General features: G+C 42.0%; 1 protein-coding gene across 1 annotated transcript; it reads left to right on the forward strand.

The window, feature by feature from the left end:
- Nucleotides 1-10829: 10829 nt before the first annotated feature.
- On the forward strand, nt 10830-24801 carry LOC144893965 (uncharacterized). The gene is made up of 4 exons (XM_078785221.1): nt 10830-11581; nt 11720-11776; nt 20226-20279; nt 24651-24801. The coding sequence occupies exons 1-4, from the start codon at nt 10830-10832 to the stop codon at nt 24799-24801; spliced, it is 1014 nt and encodes a 337-aa protein (XP_078641347.1).
- The last annotated feature ends 507 nt before the right edge of the window (nt 24802-25308 follow it).

The raw sequence follows: 25308 nt of genomic DNA on the forward strand, positions 1-25308 counted from the left end.
CATTCCAACTCGACCAAAGACAAGTTCGTAACCGAGAACCGAGAAAACCCAATGTTTGTCGAACACCAACAAACAGATCAGCTATAGCCTAAAGCCCTTGAACACAGCCACAGAGTGAAGAAAGACCTCCCCCGGCGGCCATACCAGACCGCCGGCTTAGGACCTTCTCAACACCGGACTGTGCGCTCTTTCTCTCTCTCTCTCGAAGGCAAAGGTACAGAAAGGATGAAAAACAAAACGCCAAAAGCACACAGGATGGAAAAGGAGAGGGAGGGGTAGGGCAGGAGAGTAGAAAAACAGACAAAGGACTCACCACAACACAGAGCAGTTGCTCACAGCCGCCACGACGCCATACCCAAATCGCAACAGCCGGCAGGGGGAGAGAGAGAGAGAGAGAGAGAGAGAGAAAGAGAAAGAGAAAGAGAAATAAAAAAAGAAGTGAGGGCGGATGCCATTCAGGAAAATACCTTTATAGATTGGGCAAAAAGATTGGCAGATGCGGTTTAACATAAAGAGAAGTGAGGTACTGGAGATGGCTAAGAAGAATGAAAATGGAGACAACAACATGAAAGGGGCAGACTTGAAGTGGATCGCACAGGATAAGGATTTGGGGATGTTAATACACTACATGGCCAAAATTATGCAGACACCGCCACACCCATTGCTGACAGGTATATATAATCAAATGCACAGCTATGCAATCTCCATAGACAAACATTGGCAGTAGAACGGGCCATACTGAAGAGCTCAGTTAATTTCAACGTGGCACTGTCATAGGATGCCACCTTTCCAACAAGTCAGTTCATCAAATTTCTGTCCTGCTAGAGCTGCCCCGGTCAACTGTAAGTGCTGTTATTGTGAAGTGGAAACGTCTCGGGCCAACAAAAGCTCAACCGCGAAGTGGTAGGCCACACAAGTTCACAGAACGGGACTGTCGAGTGCTGAAGCACGTAGCGCATAAAAATCTTCTGTCCTCAGATGCAACACTCACTACCGAGTTACAAACTGCCCCTGAAAGCAATGTCAGCACAACAACTGTTCGTTGGGAGCTTCATGAAATGGGTTTCCATGGCTGAGCAGCCGCACACAAGCCTAAGATCACCATGCGCAATGCCAAGCGATGGCTGGAGTGGTGTAAAGCTCGCCACCATTGGACTCTGGAGCAGTGGAAACGCGTTCTCTGGAGTGATGAATCACGCTTCACCATCTGGCAGTGCGACAGACGAATTTTGGTTTGACGGATGCCAGGAGAACGCTACCTGCCCGAATACATAGTGCCAAATGTAAAGTTTGGTGGAGGAGGAATAATGGTCTGGGGCTGTTTTTCATGGTTCGGGCTTGGCCCCTTAGTTCCAGTGCAGGGAAATCTTAACGCTACAGCATACAATGACATTCTAGACGACTATGTGCTTCCAACTTTTTGTTTGGGGAAGGCCATTTTTGGGAAGGCCCTTTCCTGTTTCAGCATGACATTGCCCCCATGCACAAAGTGAAGTCCATACAGAAATGGTTTGTCGAGATCGGTGTGGAAGAACTTTACTGGCCTGCACAGAGCCCTGACCTCAACCTCATCAAACACCTTTGGGATGAATTGGAACGCCGACTGTGAGCCAGGCCTAATCGCCCAACATCACTGCCCGACCTCACTAATGCTCTTGTGGCTGAATGGAAGCAAATCCCCGCAGCAATGTTCTAACATCGAGTGGAAAGCCTCCCCAGAAGAGTGGAGGCTGTTATATCAGCAAAGGGGGGACAACTCCATGTTTAATGTCCATTATTTTGGAAAGAGATGTTCGACGAGCACATATGGGTGTGATGTTGGGGTGTCCACATACGTTTGGCCATGTAGTGTTTATTCAGGGGGAGATGGGAAGGGTGGAGGGAAGTAGACAGCACAGTGCCAGGTAGCTGTTAGTCAGCTATAAGTAAGGCAAACAGGGTTCATGTTGTTTTCGTATGGAGATATATTCTCAATCAAATGTTAGCACTGTACAGGAATTCAATGAGGCCTTATCTCGAATAGTGTGTATAGTTTTAGTCACCACATCTGGAGAAAGGAAATGGCTGACATATAGAAGGACAGTAATAAGGTGGAGGGGTCATTCAGGCAGAGAATATTTAATGCTTGTATTCGCCTCCCTGGAAATGTAGTGGCAGCAGATTAAGAGTAGATACATAGGTTTAAATTGGAATTAGCTCGGTACCTAGACCCATTGGATATAGATAGGTATGGGGATATGGGCAGGAATCGCGGGTACCTTGTGTGTGGATGGGTGATGGTATCTGGTGTTGATGTAGATGTGGAGTGATTACATGATGGGCTGAATGGCCTCCTCTTGTGCCAAAGTTCCTTGTATATCTTTACATACCCTTGTTAATGATATACTGTGTGATACTCGAATCAAACTAAACATTATGGAGAAGTCTGAACAAAGTTCGGGGAAAAAAGTGTGACTTGTATCCTCAAAAGAAACTTTATTCTGCATCCAATTAAAGGAAACAGAAACACAATGGCCTGCTTTGGTTTCATTTTCTGGTCTAATTAGTCAAATGCAAAGATTGACATGCGTGGGTATGTGTACAGGTCAATCCTGTCTCATGATCACTCATCAAACATTCAGGGATATGTAATTTATTCCTCCATCTTAGTGCTGTTTACATCATTCATACCACCCAAACACACCTGTGTTCATCCCCACACTAGATGGCGCTACTATCCTTTTGTAATAACAGGTACAAAAAAGTTTGGGAAATCTACAAACATAATGAGTGAATTTCAGAAATGTATTTTGTCTCTCACTACTTGGAAACTTAGGACATTTCAGGTAAAGCATGATCTCAAACCAGCAACGGTTAACCACAAGATATCTTATCTGAACATCTGTAATTCAGTTCAGGTTGGGGTGCAGTGTCTGTAAGAGATATTTCTTGCACTTCGCCATTATTATTAATCTACTACTGTATAAGGTTATTACCTTGCACTCTCAAAGCGAAAATCAGGGTTAAGCAATTGGTTCACTTCTGCTTGTCTGTCTGTCTGTCTACAAAGATAGTTTATAATCGAGGAAAAACTTGATTTTTAAATTAAATGTTAAATTTTGAAGACAAATCGGAATATGAATCGGAAAATTCATCTGTAGTTTAGCATGACTTTGGCTCTGAATTAAGCCTGATTGCGCACGCGCAGAGGAGTGAGATAATTATTTTACACTGTCTGCCTGACTGACAGCCAACAAATTTGAAAATCATTCAGAACAGGAAATGTAGTTTTTAATGATGTCATAAAGGACACAAAAAGCAGGAAAAATATCTAATGTAATGTGTTAAATCAGGTGGTGTAAAATAAACTGCATCAATGGCGGTAAACAACTGGAATTTTTTTCTACAACCTTTAAAATCATTAATTTATTTCGATTGAATTGTATACTTGATCACTAGAATGCAAAAATAGAACATGTGCACACTGTACATGAATATACACAAAGTAATTTTAAAGTTAAACAAAAAAAACAGGAACAGATTGTAAATAATTTGGCCTAACCCTCGCTCGCCATGTATTTAGTTATTATAGGAGAGTGTCAATACATTTTAATGGGTTAACTAGTAATTCCCGATTGATAAAATTGTCATGTCCATGCCCATAAAGATCGGCCTCGGACGAATGACCAATCGAGCTTAACTCCGAGGCGTTCAGTCCAACAATGGCGTTGTTATTTATGTGCGCGGGGGAGTAGTGGAGGGTAGCGAAGCTTACCTGGATGGATGGGCGTGAAGCGGGTTTTCCGAACCACCAACAAATAAACGGGACAGGACAAGGAATTAAAATTCAACAATTAACAGGTTTAATAAAAGAAATGCCAGGGAACTAGAAATGTGCAGTACTAAAATTCCTATTTGGGGTGCCCCCATACGGACTCATGAATCAGACACAGGAAGAGATAAATGAATGAAAGTAATTCAAGGTGTGTGTGGTGTATTTGTCTGAATTCTGTGGTCTCCTCAAGTGGTCTCCAACCCCGCCGGCTGCCGCACGGTCCCCGAGCTCGTGCGCGGGAAAACAGGCCTTGGGCGCAGCTGCGTTCACTCCCGCCACCAACGTGCAGCGCTCAGGCCCTTGCTCCTTCCTCGCCCCTCCTTCCACAAAGCACCGCAGTCTCTCCGGCTCACACGGCAGGGCACCCAGCCACCACGAAGCCACGAACCAAGAGCGTCAGAGTCCACGGGAAAGAGAGAGAAAAATGCCAATGCGTCCGCCTGCAATCAAAGCCAGGACCAAGAGCGAGGAAGAGAAGAGGAGCACGAACTGCGACCGCCTTTCATCAGCTCAGGACCCAAAGAGATGCGTACGCTCGTTATGAAAACCCAGCGCAAGAGAGAGAAAATGGCGTTCGCTTTTCCTTTTCCCTCCCGGCCCAGAATGTGCTATCATGACGTCGCACGCGCACACCAATCTGTGGGTGCTAATGCATTGCTCCATGGCCACGACCAATCATTCCTCTCGGGGCGGGGCCTCACGGCCTTCTTCACGCCCATTGAGATGGTTCGCAGTGTGGTGTCGAGGTAGTGTCAATGTCTGAATCCTGGTGGCTTTTATTTAGTGTTATTAATTTGGGTGCGGAGTGCACGGCTGGTGTGGTGTCTGTCATAAGGAACAAAGGAAAAATCACAGAGGTCATTTACATACAGGGGATTTACCCTTAACTCCTAAGCTACATAACACAAGAGTCACCCTCCGTATGGCCACATGTCACACTTAATCCGAACACACAGAGCTGACTTAAGTTAGAGGTTTCTGCCTCTTCACGACATTCGGAGCACACTACCGATACAATCCTACCTGGCCTTAGGTATTCCATTGCCTACCCCCCATAAATGTAACAATAATCTTGCAATTCGAATTGTTACATAAACGTAACAATATGTTTCTTCGAAATAATCACAACTGGAACAGCCTGACCGTTCTGAACAGTTTACGTTTTCTTATCCCACTGATAGGCCTCATCGGCTGGCCTGACCCAAAATCAAATCGCTTTGTTGTTGTCGCCTAACCAACTCCTCCACCAAGTTTTGTAATGATCTGTCCACAATATTTTGAAATATCATGCTATATATCGTTTTTTGCCCAATCATCATCATACTAAAACGACCAATTTGGTGTCTGTCTGTCTGATGATGTTTTGACCACGATACAATCGATCGTTACTTATCCAATCTCAACCAAACTTGACAAGAGAACTAATGGTCACACAATGAAGGTTGTAGTGCATTCATTTGCCCCCCCCCTCCCCTCCCCAAGGGGATTTTCTCTCCCAAGAAGGTTTTCCCCGCCATTGCCACCAATGGAGATGCATGTTGAGGTGTATATCCATGTTAAATTAGCTTTATCGTGGTGTTTTTCCAAGGCCGCTTCTAAAAACAAAACGAATGATAATAAAGTAATATTAAGGTAACTACAAAACGATATTAATACTAATAATATCCCACCTCCCCAAGGGTTTTTTTTTTCTCCTCCTTGAACAAACGTCGTACCAACGTTTATAAATAGCTTTTCATGGCGTTTTTGTGGGAGCAACGGCCTAAAGGCCTCAACCAGAGGTAAAAATATTATAAACCATAAGCACATATGATTAGTTTTTTAAACAGTCGCTAATGCTATTTATAACAATAAATAAAGAAATTTGGAGGCATCCGGACAACACTCAATGCTTATCACGTCGCCACGCACCGGATCCTAGATCTACTGTAGTCTATATACTCCACAAGGATTAATAACACGATCCTCCTGCCGCTAAAGTGGAGTTCGTCCAAGGCGTTTTTCGTGATATTTTTCCAAAGCTGCTTCTTATTACAAAGGTAATAACAACACTTATGGTAATGGAATACCGTAATATTAATGATATATTTTCAATGACCTGATCTAACATGTTATAATATGCATGTTCTGATCCTTTCAATGACCTGATCTAACATGTTATAATGTCATGCACGGTCTGATCCTTTCAATGACCTAATCTAACAAAAGTCATAGCAATAATAATTGGCAATAATAATAAGGATAATAACATGACTCTCCCTGCCGCTCTCATAGTGAACACGTGTACGAGACACTTCAATATTTAAAAATTGTCGGATCTAGATCCGTATTCAGATCTTCAACAAAATCGAATCATTTCGTCCTTGTCACACACCCAACCTGTAGAACTAATTTCGTCCGAATATGTCTATAACCTTTTAGATATCCTGTTCACAGACAAACAGACAAACAGGGGTGAGAATGTAACCTCAGTTCACCTTTGATGTTGGAGGTAACAATCTCTTTTCTCTCATATCATGCTTACTTTCTTCCTCTTCTCTCTAATATCTTGTCTCAGAAAATTAGGTTTAGGAATTTCTTTCCTAAATAGACACATTCAGAATACGGTATTTCTTTTTATACGTGTGAGCAGTGGACGTGCACGTACATTTTTATGAGATGCCCATATTCTGCTGGTGTGAGGTGCTGCCATTGGACTGGCTGAGAGGTCTTACAGGAAGCCCAGTGCATGGAGAATTTTTAACTTCTTCCTCTGCTTCTTCTTCAGAGTACACCGTAATATTTAGCTTGATTCGAGTATCACACGGTTTATTATTTATAAGGATATGTAAAGATATACAAGGAACTTTGGAGCAAGAGGAGGCCACGATACCTTTACTCCACATGCCATGGGAGTTAGCCACATGCCACATCCGTAATATTTAGCTTGATCCAAAGCCCATCATGCCTTTACTCCACATTTTTATAAAAACCAGATACCATCACCAATCCACACATAAGTTCCCCACAATGCCTGCCCATATCCCCATACCCATCTATCTCCAATGGGTCTAGGTACCGAGCTAATTCCAATTCAAACTTATCTACTCTTGATCTGCTGCCACTACCTTCCCAGGGAGACGATAACAAGCATTAACTATCCTCTGCCCGAATGACCTCTACCTTAGTACTGTCTTTACTCTACTCTTTATTTTCAGGCTGTCATTGTCCCTGGTCCTATCACTGTATTCCACTAAAATAACCTCTTCCGCACTTACTTTGCTCATACCCTTCATTATCTTCAACATCTCCATCAGGTATCCTCGTCGTCGCCTCCTTTTGATGAGTAACGTGTAAAGTCACGTCTCCTTCATGCGTTCCTCATAGCATAGTCTAGCTAGGCCCGGAATCAACCTATTAGCCCTATGCTGAACCCCCTCTATGGCAGCTATTTCCTTTCTCAGATGTGGTGACTAAAACTGAACACACTATTCTAGACACGGCCTCATTAAATGTAATACAGTGCTAACACTACCTCTTTTGATATACTGTGTATTTTATCTCCATACGAAAACAACCTAATACCCTGTTTGCCTTACCTATAGCCACCTATATATTATTATCATTTGTTTATTATTAAATTATTAAATTTTGTAAATTAAAACCGGAATAAAATTTGTAATTAATGAATTAATAATTATTTAATTAATGTAATTAATTGTAATTAATTAATTTGTAATTAATTAATTAATTTTGTAATTATTAAATTTGTATTAAATTTTATTAAATTATTAAATAATTTATAATTATTAATTATTAAATTTTGTTTATTATTTGTTTTTGCTTATTTGTTTGCTTATTATTATTTGTTATAGCTCTGGCCTGGTATAACAATATATATATATATATATATATATATATAACAATATATATATATATATATATATATATATATATATATATACACCCTATATATATATATATATATATATATATATATATATATATATATATATATATATATATATATATATATATATATATATCGTATTATCACCGCCAAATCCTTATCCTGTATGACATGCTCCAAGATTGCGCGTTGCATCATGTAATCTCCATCTTAATTATTCTTACCCATTCCCAGCACCTTAAATTTCTTTATTAGTCTAGTAGGAAGACTAGGTCCCCCTGCACCCCCCGGAGATATACTTCTAATCAGTGTTTCTAGATTGGAAAAAATGTGTAGAAAATGACTAGCTATGGCCCCAAGCTGAAAAAATGTCCCACATACCATTTTTATGCAAATTACTGCTGCCATTATCAAAAAAACGATTTTTGACATATCTCAGCCAATATTGCAGATAATTGAAAAATGAAGGTGTCTAGACCCATGTTTTGAAGGGCATAGATCATGATAGAACTATTCATAACATGATTACATGTGTCTATGGTATACTAGTATGCATATTAATGCTGTAATTACAAAATAATCAGTTTTACAAATGATAAGGATACGTTAATACTGCAGATAACTTAACATGGTACATAAGGGGTCTAAACCCAGGTATTTTCAAGGTTAAATGTCAACAAGATGCTCCTGAGTCTTGCATAGGGGCGGGACATTGGCAGTAACATTGGTACCACTCAACTTTTCTTCCCACCATTGACTTTGTATTGCGAGAGATTTTCACTTGCTTATTTAAAGGTTTCTCACCCAGCCCACGTAAAATCTACCAACTCCTGCTGTTAACTCCCAAACATATTTTTTTATGTTATCCAATCACAGTGCAGAAATGACAGACTAGAGATCCAAATTAGTGCTGCTATAGCTGCCATTTTACATTTCCATCCATGTAACATGCGCGCTCGCGCGCTCGTATCAATTGGTAATGTCGCGCGCTCGTATCAATTGGTAACGTTGATGTTATTGAATACCTCAGTTGAAAGTTCAGTCTTCCATTCCATCTGTGTGTTGTTCTTGGTATTCATCCTCCAATCTAGCCAGGTAAGATGCTAACTATAATGTTACTCACACTCTTGACTTCAGTTTCTGCATGAAATCATAAACAGGCAGAATAACAGCTGAGCCAGCTAGCACCATGTTAGCTAACGTTAAAGCTAGCCTCATCTATGTACAGTATGTTCCTAATGTCGGTGTAACTTAAACTTTTGTTAATGCCAAACATGAGACATATCTGTTGACTTCTGTATATGAATTGAACCAGAAAGAGGCACGACAGCTGAGCTAGCTACAGTAACTTAGCACAATGTTTCATTGGCCTAGATAGCTAACGTTAGTGTGGAAGAATTTAGATGTTTTAGCTATTAGCACTTTTGATGCCACTAAACATGGTTTAGTCAGCTAAAAAGTACCCTAGTGTAGAACATGACTCAGAACCTATGTTACCTCACTGAAAACTCAGAGCCTCCTTTCACAGGCACTTTTAACATCATTCGTGATTTCTTATTTGTCATTTAACAGTGATGGTAGACATCGACAGCAAGCATGCCCAAAAGAAAACGGAGTGTAGAACCTGCAGCCCAAAGCTCTCCTCCTACATGCATCCTTCATGTACCATCCATGTCTGATCATGGGGATTTCACGCCCCTCCGTAAAATTAAAGGATCTGCTTCAGAAAAACTGCAACTGCTTCAAAAGATCCGGGATAGACGTCTCAACCAACCGCATGACTCCCCATGTCGTATGCAATCAGTATGTGATCAGATCCCGGCAACTCTTCCTGATGACCTAGAAAGAGTAGGATATCACAGCAAGTGTTATAAGCACTTTGTCCGCCACTTTCATCGTCTGGGAGATGATACAGAACCAGGGCCACCAACCTCATCATGGCATCACTCTCCTCGTAAACCAGGAGGTTCTGCTGAACCCATCTTCCCGCCAGAGTGTATATTTTGTGAGAAAGTTGAGACCAAAGATGCTCATCGCAATACTGAGAGGCCTACAACCTTCCCATCCTTTAAAAACAAAGAAAATGCATGGGAGCAAATCGAAACACGGGCTGAGAAAATGGGTCTCTATCGACTCCATCGAAAGGTGAAAAACAAAGACCTCTTTGCATGTGAGGCCAAACACCATCCGTCATGTTTTAAAGCTTTCCGCACAGCATTCTACAACTATGAGCGTGCGATTCACAGAGCCGAAGCACCAAAGGAGCAGGCTTGCATGTCAGCCGCCCATGAAAAGGCATTCAACTCAGTACTGGAACACATTCAAACCCAGGTCATCCAGCAGAATAAAGTTCTACAGCTTTCTTCCTTGCGCTTGCTCTATGTCGAGGAACTGAAACTGAATGGATATGAGAACTCAAATTATCGGTCAGAGAAACTACTGAAACGCCTACAGAATGACCCAATCAAGGAGCATATCCACTTCACGAAGGTTGATCATGACAAATGTGATGTCATTTCTTTCTGGCTTGTGCACAGCTCAAACATAACAGTTTCCAATGCTCTCGCACGAGCATTCACACTCGGAAGCACAAACAAGAACCAAAATGTTGCCCTCCAACTTCGCCAGGGTATTCTACAGGCTTTCAGAGAGTGTAAAGACCAACCATGGCCACCAACAGCTGAAGACATGGAGCTCAATCCTGAAGACATCCTACCTCCAGACCTTGTCCGCTTTCTCAGCGTGCTAATGACTGGCAAGGAGGGCATCGAGACAGAAAAGGTGAAGCGTCTGGTCTTCTCCATTGGACAAGATCTGTGCCGTGCAGTGTCAGATGGAAAATGGAAGTTACCAAAGCACATTCTCCTCTGTGTGACTGTAAGGCACCTGTTCCGAAGCAAACAGCTCACCACAATACTACACAGGCTTGGACACTCTGAGAGCTACGATTTCGCCTTGGAGTTGGAAACTGCTCTCGCCAAGGTCCTGGATGAAGTCTCAACTTATCGTACACCACAAATTGTGACAGGAGAGGGCAACCTTGTATTCCACTGTGAGTGGGACAACTTGAATAAAACCACTACCAGTGTGCACGGCAGCAACATTGTAAACAGTGCTGGAGGAATCATGGTGCAGGAGGTCAAGCCCGGGTTCGAGAGCAGCAAGGACCGAATGCTACCTACCATCAATAGGTCACAACAGCGTAGCCTGAAGGTCGACACACCAAAAACTCTCCCACCCTTGCACTTTACTCGCGTTGGCCCGAAGTTCCCTGAAGGCTCATCATTCACACCGCCAGCAGAGAATGACACAGTCTATGCCACTACGATGCAAGAGTACTACATCTGGCTCTTCATCAGATACATCGGAAGCTGTGGCCTGCAGCCTGTGCCTGGGCTAGGGGGTTTCACCTCTGCAACTGGTTCTCCCCCACCCAGCAAATCAACAGTCGACTACTGCACGCCTATCCACCAACCGATCACAGACAACGCAGTTGTTCGTGAGCTACTGAAGCGTTCCGAGGCAGCAACTGCTGAGGTGGGTCAGAGATGGGTCCTGAATACATTTGATCTGGGTGTCTGCATGAAAGCCCTTCCCATCATCTGGCGCTGGCCAAATGAATTTGCTAGTCATGTAGTAACGATTGGACCCTTCCACACATCCATGAACTACATCGGGATGCTCACTGGACACAAGATGCGTGGTTCTGGATATGCAGAGATTCTCTTTGAGGCACAACTAGTAACAAGTGGATCTCTCAAAGGTGTTCTCAGTGGAAAGGCCTACGCAAAGTCCCTCTTTTGCCTCAAAACAGTGTGTGAGGCAATGGAGAGGCTGTTGATGGAGAGATTCACTGAGGAGGAGAACATCAAGGCAAGGTAAAATTGAAAGCCCTTCGTGAATGGCGATTCAATTTGTAATTTTTCCTGAAAAAAAGGTGATTACCTGTGATGTTTGTCTAGATCTGAAACTGGCAGTGACTGGTGATTGAAATGCGGTGCCTTTTTGTGTTTCAGGTCGAGGTACGTGAACTCCCCACTATCTACAGCAACCAGGAAGAGACTGATACCAGGGTGGTTCTGTACCTCCATCATGCTGCTACCATCGGATACAAGAACGCTGTAGTCAGAACACCGGACACAGACATCCTCCTGATCCTGCTCCACCATGCCCACAACATCAAGCTGACGGTGTACCTGGATACAGGGTCAGGGAAGCATCGCCAACTTGTCAACGTCTCTGAGCTGGCAGAATCCCTGGGAGAGGACTACTGTGCCACTCTCCTGGGGTACTATGTGTTCAGCGGAGAAGACTGCACCAGTGCCTTCAAAGGGAAGGGAAAAGTCGGGCCCTTGAAAAAGCTGGAGAAGAATCCCAGGTTTCACAGGGCATTCGGTGAACTGGGTGACAACTGGGATGCCAACCCTGAGGTGGAGAGGCAGTTAGAAAAATTCACCTGTGTGATGTACGGCCAGAGTCGCGAGTCATCAGTGGACATTGTCCGTGCCAAGCTGCTACGAAAAATGGTGGGAGAGGACAAGACCCTCACATCCAAGTCCAAGGTTGATCTGGCTCGCCTTCCTCCATGCCAGTCTGCCCTGAAGCCGCACATCCAGCGTGTGAACCACCGCGTAGCATTGTACAAAAGAGCCGATCAACCTATCATCGAAAAGCCAAAACCTTATGAGGAGCAAGGATGGATAAGGACTGATGAAGGACTGTTGAAACCAATGTGGTCCAGTGGTCCCATCCTACCAACCTCACTGGTGGATCTTCTGAACACAGGAGAGCACGAAGAGGAGGAGGAAGAGGAAGGAGAAGAAGAGTTTGACTCTGACGATTTCGATGAAAATGATGATGACTGACTCAGTGTAGAATCACTAATGCTAATGATGTTTATCTAAAACAAGCAAGAGAAGAGTGGTCACATTGAGTGCTAGGACTATTTTGACAGTTGTAATATTTAGAAAAATAAAACTTTGTGTTAACGTCTGTGTAGACGGACCTTAATATGAGTCTATTATTTCGTAAAACTGTGATTATTTTGTAAATAAAGCACTAATTAGCATACTAGTATACCATAGACACATGTAATCATGTTATGAATAGTTCTATCATGATCTATGCCCTTCAAAACATGGGTCTAGACACCTTCATTTTTCAATTATCTGCAATATTGGCTGAGATATGTCAAAAATCGTTTTTTTGATAATGGCAGCAGTAATTTGCATAAAAATGGTATGTGGGACATTTTTTCAGCTTGGGGCCATAGCTAGTCATTTTCTACACATTTTTTCCAATCTAGAAACACTGATTAGAAGTATATCTCCGGGGGGTGCAGGGGGACCTAGTCTTCCTACTAGACTATATGTACCTTTGCCCAATCCATTAAAGTATTTAGACTTTCCTGAATCTGATCACCCACCTCTATGCTATCCACCTGACTTCCAAGCTTTGTATCATCTGCAAATTTAGAAAGTTAACCCTAAACCCTACTATCCAATTCATTGATGTAAATTATGAATAATTATGGTCCGAGTGGTGATCTCTCGGTGGAGGATAATTCACTCACCATCGTTTTGGCCACATATAGGCCTAATTATTACGTTGGAATTGCAGGTGGATTGAAAGCATGGCGATATGTTTTTTTTGTGTGAAAATGGGCCAATTGACACCAGTGCCACGTGACTGGCCCACTCTTCATAGATTCCTTTTCTGGTTTGACCAGCCCTGGAATTCTCGATTAGCGTGCCTCTATGAGAGGCAGACATTTTGTTTGGGAATTTCACTTCATTTCTGCCTGGTTTTGGCTTAGCGGTTAGGGTGCCGGCTTGGGATCCTCGGATCCTGGGTTCGAATCCTGGTCAATTGCTGAATTAACACCAGTGGGGTTGACTCAGCCTGTCATCCTTCCGAGGTCGGCAAATTGACAACCAGCTTACTGGTGATTTCCTGTTTGTCGCAAGAGGCGACTAACAGGGTTGGCGGCAGGAAAGGCATCCGGCCATAAAACATTGCTTCAAAAAGGGGACCATGGTGCCCGAAAAAGGCCAACCCCTGCTCTGCGGGGGGGAAATGGCCTTTAAAGGTGGTTCTTCTTCTTCTGCATGCGGCTGAACTCTAACTTTTCGAAATTGCTCACCCAAGGTTTTGTTACCATGTGTGTCGCCGTTCTATCTCTTACATCACTGCAGGAAATCCTGCAGACCACCCCACACGTCTCCATCACCGTGTAGCGGTTACGTATAATACCGTTTGAAACATTTTTTCTCAACTGCTTTGTCTTGTTCACGGTTCTCGATCCCATTGAAAATACTGCAAGGAAAAGAAGCCAGAAATTCCATCTGACCACAAACCTACCACATTGTGACATGCTGTATTTCAGCTTACCATACTGTCAAATCTCACCATAAACACTCAATTGAACACTATGGTACAGCGGATGGGTCAACGAGGAATCTGATGGAGATGGAGAGAATATTCTGAGCCAACACTTGATCAGCATCGAACACTTGCCCACGTCACTTTGGTTCAGAGCGAGAACAGACCTATTTGATAAACAGCATCCCGTTATCTGTAGGATCATATTTTTTGTTTGCTCTGAAAACATCAAGGATTCGGATTTGATTTAGAAGAGCTTAAAATGCAATTTATATCCATGTGCTTCAGGCTCCAGTTGAGGTTTGATGAGAGACTTCCGATAAATATATATTTTTTGTGATTTGTTAAAATTGGATTCAGACACCCTGTCTCCATCCTGGAAGAGTATTCTCAATGGAAGAGTATTTTTGCTCCTCCATGTGAGCAGAATAGAAGGCAAAACTCTGCTAGTGTCAATGACACCTTATGATTATCACCAGGAAGGCCGGAGGGATGTGTCAGCCATCTGAAATAGGAAGCTAGTATTTGCATCCAACCTTTGGGTGATCTTGGATAAAATATGAGAGGATATGAGAGTTCCGACATTTTAACACCAATTCACATGCTTGCTCAAAATACCTGTCGACATATGTGGTTCTTTAGACTTTACCACAAATATTTTAAAGATTATCTTGCTCTTTAATCCTAGGATGTAATGTTTATAACATAGTTATGGTTGAAAGGTTTTGTTTCTCTGATGTTCATTTGATGATAACCTGAGATATCGTTTTTGCTTTTTGAAAGAGATTCACAAAGTGACACAATTTAATGAAAGGCTAAAATACAGTCAAAGTAAAACAAATGGAATGCTATAGTTGTTGTGACAGCCATGTTTTGTTATCTGTATAAATGAGGATGTACTGTATATAGAATCTCAGGAAATCGACAGACTTGACATAACTGGAAATTTGTCTTAAAATCTCTGAAATCTTTGCTGACGATGCTTTTCCGACCGCAGTGGCCAACGTCAAGCTATTGACTTCTCACACCTGTCAGACATTTCCAGACTACCTGTCACGAATGCTTTCATGTGTAATACGTCATAAGATCGCGTTTCACAGACATCTCCTATCGTTGTAACTTTACAATCAGAACCAATCGCTGATGTCCTGCATTGAGAAACAAACAAACGTTGCCATGGAGATTTGATACAAAGCTATTCAAAATTGTTCGATTGCAGGCCACTTGGGATGCTAATATGAAAAGAAAAGAAAACTCTTCCTTCGTTTTGTCATTTATTAGGAATACATTAATTTTACTACACCCAATTTCTGAAGTCAGAATACTATATGTTAATTGATACAGATGTAGATTTGTATGTGATAGCAAATAATGATTTGTTTGTCGATATACGAGGTTACTTTCAAGCTCATGCATGTTGATGTACTTTGGCTTCTTCCAGACAATGATTGAATATGGTGGCATTCTTTTCTGAAACAAAAGTACTCGGAATCACTTTTAATTGCTGAAACTATTTTGTAACACAAGATCATCTAATATATAACGCTCATTCGAACCACTCACTGACTGACTGACCTTAATGTTCGGTACCTTCCGGGTGAGGTAGAAAACTGAAATTTTGCGTACCGACGGACATCGAAGTCGCTACAACGAAAAAAAATCACAGAACCGTCGGAAGTTGTCCGTAAATGCAAATTTACGTTTAAAAAAAACTGTAAATACGTCTGTAAAAATGCAAGAAAACAAAAAAAACCTCAATTGATATCTAGCAGGGGGTTGGCGATGCTTGTTTTTTTTTGTATACAAGATGGAGGCTCGTGAAAGAGCTAACATTAATCCCCCCCAAAAAAACCGGACACATAAAACATATAATAAGGGGAGCGGTAGACAAGATGGGGAGAGAGAGAGGGAAGCACACAAGCACAACATTGGAGAACAGGGACATCGGGAGATCTGTGGGAGGGAGAGGGCTTGGGGGGAGGAGGCATGGGAAGGGGGTGGGGGGGGGGGGGGGGGTGGGAGAAGTATAAAACACATGGACACTGCAAGGACTTCCAGGAAAGAAGTTGTAATTTCAAAAACGTGTATCTGGGGTGACATTAGCGGGGGTAGAAAAGATCAAGGTTTTGGATGGGGGAAGATAAGAGATGGTGGTGAACAGCTGTTTTAAAGACCTGGAGGGAGGAGTGGGATTGAAGAGAGTGATGAGTGAGGGAGTTTATAATCATAAAGCTTTTATTTATTATGTACCTATTTATGAAGCACCTTTATTGCTTACAATGTGTAAGCACACCCCACTAGTAATATTATATAACTAACTAGAACGGCACTCGGTAGAGCGCATACCTCCACCAGGCTGAAAAGTTTACATTTTGTGTACCAATGATAGGCCGAATCTGGATTCGGACCTCACAAAAATCGAGTCGGCTTGTTCTTTATACCAAACCAAGTCTTGCACCTCATTTTGTCATAACTCAGCCATAACGTTTTGAAATATCATGCTACATATCATTTTTGGCCTGATCTCTCAATTGTGAAGTCATTTAAAAGTTTTTTAAAATCCTCGGATCCGCATTTGGATCTTCACAAAAATCGAATCAATTCGTACTTGTAACACACCCAACCGGTGTCCACCAAATTTAGTCCGAATTTGTCCACAACATTTTGAGATATCATGCTCACAGACAGACAGGGGTGAAAACATAACCTCCGTCCACCTTAGATGGTGGAGGTCACAACAGTGGCACCAGTCCAAATGGGGACAGATATTGGGGATCGGGGTGAGTTGGGGTGAGGTCCACATTCCATGGTACTTGGAGGAAGACCAAGTATACTGTTCGAGGCTGAGTATGGAAGTACAAGACTTGTTACCTGAAGATAATTCTGAGATGGCAGCTGTCACCAGAGGCTAGCTTGGAGATATAAACTGCTTTTGACCGTTTACAGCAGATCGTGAAACCCAGGAGAAAAAGAGATTGGGCCTCTCTCGCAGGCTGAGCACAGAAACAAGTTGGAGAATTATCCAGCTGGTCCTTATGGAGGGGTAAACTGAGAGTGTGGGATATTTCTGCATTAAAAGACATTGTGCAGTGCAGGATGAGAGAACGAGATCTACTACCAGAAGCACATTTGTTGTTGGGATTGAAAATTGTTCATGACTGCAGGATTGGGTCAACATATGTACTTTCAGATTTGAAGCTGTACCCAGTGTGCTGACGTAGTCTTAAGATGAATAACTCACCAGTTTGTGATGCCTGTCAAGGCTTGAACACCAAGGAACTCTTGGCAGGCAATTAGCAATGATGTGTCGGCTTCATGATGACTCACTATAGGTGGTGCATAAAAATGGAGCACATGACCTTTATAACTTGCACCACCGGTGTGGCTATTGCGGTGCTCTCTCTGAGCCGCTCTGGGCATGTATCGAGCATGGGGGAACATGGCACGGAGCGTCCAGCCTTGTACTGGCAAATCTGCAGGCCGGTTCCACTGCGCCTCTGATTTAGCTTCACGTTCCTCTGCAGAACAGAAAGTAATGCCACACAGATTGCTTGGGAAAGAGCAGTCGAGAGAAGTGAAAAGTTTCAGCCGGTGTACCTATTTGTTTCCCTTTTTCCGCTTGTTTGTATTTCTGGCATCGTTTGCCTTATTTCTTCCTTTCCACACAACTCTCGCTGCAGATTGTTTGCCTAGTTGAGCAGAATTAACTCTGCACATGCTGTAACATCGCTAGTTGTATATGCTGCCATTGAGAAGTGCAATATCTTCAGGGTAGCATTCTTCAAGATTCCAGTTTTATTCCAATATTTAGATCTTAATTCAACCTGCTTTCTTCAAGATTTTTCTTCCAATTCACATTTCAAAATGCAAGTAGTTATATTTGTCGTAGGAATATTCATTGACAGTGATATTAAACAAGTGGGATTGATGGTTTGTGAAAGGAACAATTGAGGTTTGATGATGGATCATAAGAACACTTCACAGCAATGACACAGATAGGAGATTGATCCTTTCTCATTTCAAAGAGACGTTTGCTTTGTGAAGGACGAAGAATAATGAATGACTGAAGCATCTGAGGTATTCAAGATAAATTTGACACCATGTTTATGAAATTGTGTTTGTAAGTGATGATGGCATTGGTGGCCAAAACAACAAAAGCAGACAAACTGTATGTATGCTGAAACGTTCACGTTGCTTAAGCATTTTAAACCTCTACAAGCCACAATTGACATTCACTATAACTTGTTTGACTTTATTTGGCAATAGAGTAGAACTTATTCAATTGAGCCAGAATGTCCCAGAATGTCCCAGAATGTCCCAGAATGGTTGTAAGACAGAATGACTTGTTATCATGGAGTACGATAGTTACTCTTTATGTAGGGACGACATGGGGGGGGGGAATGGCTGCCCATTGAAATGTACACAAAACGATATGCGTAAAACTACTATATAATTTAGTCGTAAGCAGATAAAAGTCATAACTTTTATTATTGAACGTTTCATAACTAAAAATAATAAAAAATACGGCTAAATGCATCGCTCAAGTACCAGAACGAGAGATCACAAAAACACCGTCACCATCGTCATTGTCATCAGCTTAATTCATTATTATCATCGTTAAAGGCATATTGATTTTACACAGTACGACTCCCATAGTTTTGGGGCGAGCCCCACCACATTTTGTATGTAGCTTTTGGGTTCCTACATATGTCCTAAAGTAGGAAGGAGTTTTCATTAAATTTCTCAGAACATTAATTTTTTTGAGATTTTGGCCTTCCACCATGCGTTGAGTCCCTCACTAGTCTACAACCCTATTTGTGAATGTCTGTTTGTTTGGTTGTGCCTCAAAGACAGCCTAAGGAAGTGACTTAGAGAGGGAAGAGGGGGTCAATTGGGGGGGTAACTTTGCACGACAAAAAACATGGGCGCATCAGATTTAGACTAGGGGCGTACCCAAGGGGCGTGGCTTCCTCCAATTATAAAAAGCCCACTACACACACGTGACTGACTATTTATTTTCCCGGGCAACGCCGGGTAACTCTGCTAGTATAACATGAAATGCGTTGCTCTTTACAACACACACAGGCCCAGATGCGGGTGTTCCCCAAATGCACCATTGAATTATGTATCAATCAATATTAACATTCCCCAAATAAGTTGTTATCTCTTAAATCAATACCACCATGGTGGGCAGTATTTCATAAAAGAGACCGGTATTGGCTTGGGCGTGTGCTGGATTTCATTAGTTGGAGTAAGCAAGTACTGCATGGTGCACATGTGCTGTGTGTAAATGTGCTGCATGGTGTCTGGGGTGTGGTTTTCTGTACATTATTTTCCATACCCTTTAACATATTCAACTGAACCTTGGTACATTGCTCTATTATGATAACGTAAGGAACAAGTTTGAGGTTTGGGCCGTTTGACCATCTTTTCAGGGAGTTATGCCCTTTTTGAACTTGGAAAAAATCACACATTATACATGGGTCAGTTTTCAGCTGCCCTTACTCCACTCCACTGCTTTACACCCATTGGCTGGACAGCTGGCCTGACTCCACCCCAAGTGAAGCAGCACAGATTGGCAGTCCTTAGGACTGGGTGTTAATCCATGGCCCAGTGCAATTGGAATGATCCCACGTATATAAACCATGATGTATTAAATAGGCACATAAGCTATATGCATGTTTATGCCGCATGTATGGGCATCGGTTTATTAGTGTATCGTTTGCACGTGAATACTGATACGGATAGACATTTCGACTGCAGTGCTCTTTCTTACAGAAGGAATACATAAGGAATTTAGATGCAGGAGAAGGCCATTCGATCCATCGTGCCTCCGTCACACCAACACCCTGTTCTCCTGTTTTCAAATTCTCTGTTTTTTCCTGAAATCCTCTGTAGTGTCCATCTTTTTATCTTGTGTACCATGCCCCAGCCCGCTCTCTTCCACAGATGTCCCTGTTCCCTACTGTTGTTGTACCTCTTCCACCCTTGTCTCCCACTCCCTTTATTATATGTTATATGCGGTAGCTCTCATATGAGCCTAGACTAAGTATATAAAAGAAAAGAACAGACCAATTTATAGAATGTTTTTGCAAAAAGTGTCTTTTTTTGCGTGTTTTTGTGTTGTTGTTTTTTCTGAAGCCTCAAGATCTCTTCTATAGGAGCCTCTTTGCTCGTATATAGTGCAATTTTCAGGTAAGAAAACTTTATTTAATCATTCTTAGATCAGCATCATAATCAGAGATTAATGTGTAATTGGAGTGCCGAGGGTCCTCAAAAGGCGGACCCCGGTCCATATCCGGACCACAGGCATCATCAGTCCTAATCCCTCGTGAAAGCTAATCTTAATCCCTCATGAAAAGGCCTCTGGTGTTTATTCATTCAGACCAACTTGATAAATAATAAATGCCAGAAGGGATTAATGGAGGAGGTGATTAACGTTTAGATTTACATGTATGTAGGTACCAAGGAAATCCGACTCAGGAGGAGAATATTCGGCCCATCATACCTGAGCTACAGTCACGTGAAAAAGTAAGTACACCCCATGTAAAGTTTTGACTTTTTCAACATATTTCAACGTACAGCTATTTGATCTTCATTTCAACAATATTGATAGATAAAGGTGATATAATGTAACAAATATCATGAAAGATTTACATTTTGTAGTCCATTGTATAATTTAAATAAACATAAATGCAAATTTCGCATGTGGAAAAAGTAAGTACACCCTTGGCTCTAAAAGGTGGTATTGCCCCCTTTGGCAGAAACAACCTCAAGTCGCGTTTCTTATAACTGTCGACCAGTCTCTGACATCGACTGGAAGAAATTTTTGCCCACTCCTCCATGCAGAATTATTTCAGGTGGGCGATATTTGAAGGGTTTCTTGCATGCACAGCTCGTTTCAAATCCCCCCACAACATCTCGATGGGATTTAGATCCGGGCTTTGACTTGGCCATTCCAGAACCCTCCATTTCTTTCTTTTCAGCCATTCCTTGGTGGATTTACTGGTATGTTTAGGGTCATTGTCATGTTGCAAGGTACACCTTCGGTTGAGCTTCAACTTTCCGACAGATGGCCTCACATTATCCTCAAGCACCCTTCTGGTACAATGAAGAATTCATAGTGGATTCTATGATGGTGAGCTGCCCAGGCCCTGATGCAGCAAACCTGCCCCAAACCATAATATTTCCACCACCATGCTTTACAGTTGGTATCAGGTTCTTGTGGTCAAATGCTGTCTTTGGTTTTCGCCAAACATGTTTTCTGGTACTGTGGCCAAATAGCTCTACCTTTGACTCATCTGTCCAGAGCACATTGTTCCAGAAGTGCTGGTCTTTGCCTAGGTGTTCATTGGCAAACTTTAGTCTTTCCTGGTGTTCTTTCTGGACAGCAAAGGTTTCCTCCAGGCAACACCTCCCATGCAGATCAAATTTGTGCAGCCTCTTTCTAATGGTATAATCGTGCACTTTGACATAAACAGTGGCAAGAGCTACCTGTAGGTCCCGTGATGACATTCTGGGGTTCTTAGAGACTTCTTTCAGCATCTTGTGGTCTGCTCTCGGGCTGAACTTGCTGGGGCGGCCTGGCCTGAACAAGTTGGCAGTTGTTTGGAATTTTCTCCACTTGTAGATGATCTTCCGGACAGTCGAATGATTGATTTCAAATTGTTTGGAGATCTTTTTAAATCCCTTCCCAGACTCGTAGGCATCTATAACCTTCTTTCTGAAGGCCTCAGAGAGCTCTTTTGATCTGGGCAAGGTGATGCCGCACACTTCAACAACAAAGAGCAAACCAAACTAAATGTCTGAGGTTTAAATAAGACTGGTCCCTCCAAGATCCTCTCTAACGATGTTCTAATCATTTGCACCTGAGCTGGTGCATGTGATTCTTATTTTAGGTATTTGAAGTAGTGATAAATGTAGGGGTGTACTTACTTTTTCCACATGCGAAATTTGCATTTATGTTTATTTAAATTATACAATGGAATACAAAATGTAAATGTTTCATGATATTTGTTATATTATATCACCTTTATCTATCAATATTGTTTAAATGAAGATCAAATAGCTGTATGTTGAAATATGTTGAAAAAGTCAAAACTTTACATGGGGTGTACTTACTTTTTCACGTGTGCAGATATACACACTGCCAGTCCATAAACAAAATGGGGAACAAGGCTATCAAGAGCCTCTTTCCCGTATTACTGACTTTGCCGCAGTCAAACATGTGGATTTCTGTTTGACCATTGTCTCACCACCATATATAGTGTTCGTGTTCCACACAAGTTGTTTCGAAATCAATTTGACAAATATTGTAAACAAAAAGCTCTTTGCTGATGCAGAGAATAATTTCCATACATCTGGGCTGCAGAACCTGGGTGATAGATTTTTAAAATTAATTCTAAGTTTTAATGGCATTGAATATTTAACAGTGATTTTCAATATCTTATCTCAGCACATATGTGCTGCTAACCTCAAGGTTAACACCTGCATTAATGCGTTAGCTTAAAAAGAAACAGCAGAATGTGAGACGTCAAGGGGAACGAGGAATATGTGCAAAATGCAAACAAACATCTGCACAAGTTTTGTGCCTTACCAATTGTCTTGAGGCTGTTACATATGCAACGACTTTAAAATGGCCTGTTTGATTTAGCATGTGCACTTGCTTAGCACTTTCTCATTTGTCAATGATTTGGAGGAGAAATGGGATTACACTGCAGCATTGTGCATGAGGTGTGTTATTGTTGTTGTTGTTACCCTCGCCAGAGGAGACCGTATTGCATTGGGTCCGTTTGTTTGTTTGTCTCTGTCCGCATAGAATAAATACACTTTTCTCAGCAACCGTTGGTCCGATTGAAAAGACATTTTCACCATAGGAGCGACTCCTCCTGTATAATTTTTGAATGATAATTATGACGTCATATGTCACGTGGTAAAGGTGCCATTTTGGAAAAAAATTGCACCTCTATATCTCCGACACCACTCCGTAGAAAAAATTTAAACATTCTTCCTTGTCAAGTACTCCCCATGGGGAAAAACATATATTCATGATGATGTCATCATTGCCTTCATTATGACGTCATAATTAGACATCCCTGGTGTTGGGCTAGCGGCTAGGGTGCCGGCTTAGGATCCTAAGATCCTGGGTTCGAATCCCGGTCGATCGCTGAATTAACGCCAGGGGGGTTGACTCAGCCTGTCATCCTTCCGAGGTCGGCTAATTGAGTACCAGTTCACTGGTAATTCCCTGTTTGTCGTTAAAGGCGGCAAAAAGGGTTGGCGTCAGGAAGGGCATCCGGCCGTAAAACATTGCTTCAAAAAGGGGACCAAAAAAACAACAACAACCACGGTTCCCGAAAAAGGCCAACCCCTGCTTGTGGGGAAAAATGGCCTCTAAAGGTGGTTATTTTGTTTTTTTAAATTAGACAAGTAGAACGCTTGATCCGATCAATTTTAAATTTCTTGAGCATGATCTACACAAAAATTGTATGGAAGAATTAAATTGATGATGTCATTGGTCACGTGTTTTGGCAGCCATTTTAGATTGAACATGAATCTACTTTGTCAATAAACCACACAAACACAGCAGCTAACTAGAACGGCAATCAGTAGAGAGCATACCTCCGCCTGGTTGGCCATATCACCCAATGGTGAAGAATCACTTAAAATTTTTTACTAGTTGGATCGGGATCCGCATCTTCACCAAAATTAAATTGATTCTTCCTTGTCACACACACAAACTGTCCAACAAGTTTCGTCCGAATCCATCCATAACCTTATGAGATATCCTGCTATGTATCGTTTTTGGTCCTATCTCCCAATGGTGAAGAATCACTTGAAACATTCTAGTAGCCGGATCCGAATCCAGATCTTCACCAAAATCTAATCATTTCGTCCTTGTCACATACGTTACATCTCTGCCAAATTTAGTCCGAATCCGTGCACAACTTTTTGAGATATTTTGTTCACAAACGGACAGACAAACAGACAGACAGGAGTGAAAACATAACCTCTATGAACCTCTGGTGGCGGTGGTAACAAACACCCCACAAAATACACTACACAAACACGTCCTGGCGAGGGTCTGCAATCTCTGATTGCTCTTTGTTGTTGTTGTTGTTGTTGTTGTTGTTTCGTATGCAGCCCTTGGCTGCTTCATTTTCTGGGGGCGCAGCTGCGCCACCGATGCAGTGCCCCCTCACCAATAAACTGGTACTCATTTTGCCATCTTTGGAAGGATGACAGGCTGAGTCAACCCACGTGGTGTTAATTCAACAGCATGACAGTGGCTCTACTCGGGACCAACACCTGCCTTATGAAGTGTGTAAATGCAGTTGATTCTTTGCATCTTCTGCTTTATGCTTTGGCCTTTGGGTGACAAAAGACATTTCCATGTGAAGATTCTCGCATTTTAATTGGCAAGACGCAAAACCTTGCTGAGTTGAACGAAGCAGAAGAGAGAGATTTAAGTTATAGATGGATTTGAATTTCATGTTACAATACACTCTATTCTTTATTACTATCCCTTGGTAACTTCCCTTGAGACCTACATTTATTTTCAAACAGAAAACGTGGTGTGATCTTTAAAGTGCTCATTGAATTGCAAAAGCCAAAGCGGACGGATGAGAACGATCTTGTGGTGCTCGAGGCAATGCTTACATCCCATGCACATTTAATTTGGATTCACCTTGACAGTAAAAACATCGTCTTTGTTTGAAGATACTCTTTCTCCATCTTTGCTCACTTAACATCATTACTCCAGGCTAGATATTTGCATTGCAATTGTGATTGGAAAAGCAAGCACCTTTGTGATGTGAGGTGCCACCACTTTCCAAAAAATATTTTATTGTCACAAAATATAACTAGAACGCCACTCAGTAGAGCGCATACTCCCGCCGTGGGTTTAGTTGGAATAATACGTTTTGTTTAACATCCCCTCTAGGGGGGGGGGGCCTGGGGCATCAGTCACTTCAAGTTTTTGAAAAAGTTTGATTTTTGGTACCATTTTGAAGCTTAGGGTCTAAGTAAGAATTTTGGTCCGAGTGGACAAAGATCACATGGAGTCTTCATACATTCCCGCCATTTTCCAAGATGGCCGCCATCAAAATCTAATACTGACAATATCTCGGAAACTAATCAACCTAGAAACATGAATTTGGTGTCTATACCTAGGTTTTCATGGTCAAGGAATCAAATAAAACCATTTCTGACTACATCAGAGTAT

The sequence above is a fragment of the Myxine glutinosa genome, chromosome 10 (assembly GCF_964187855.1).
Source record: "Myxine glutinosa chromosome 10, kmMyxGlut1.1, whole genome shotgun sequence".
NCBI lineage: Eukaryota > Metazoa > Chordata > Myxini > Myxiniformes > Myxinidae > Myxine > Myxine glutinosa.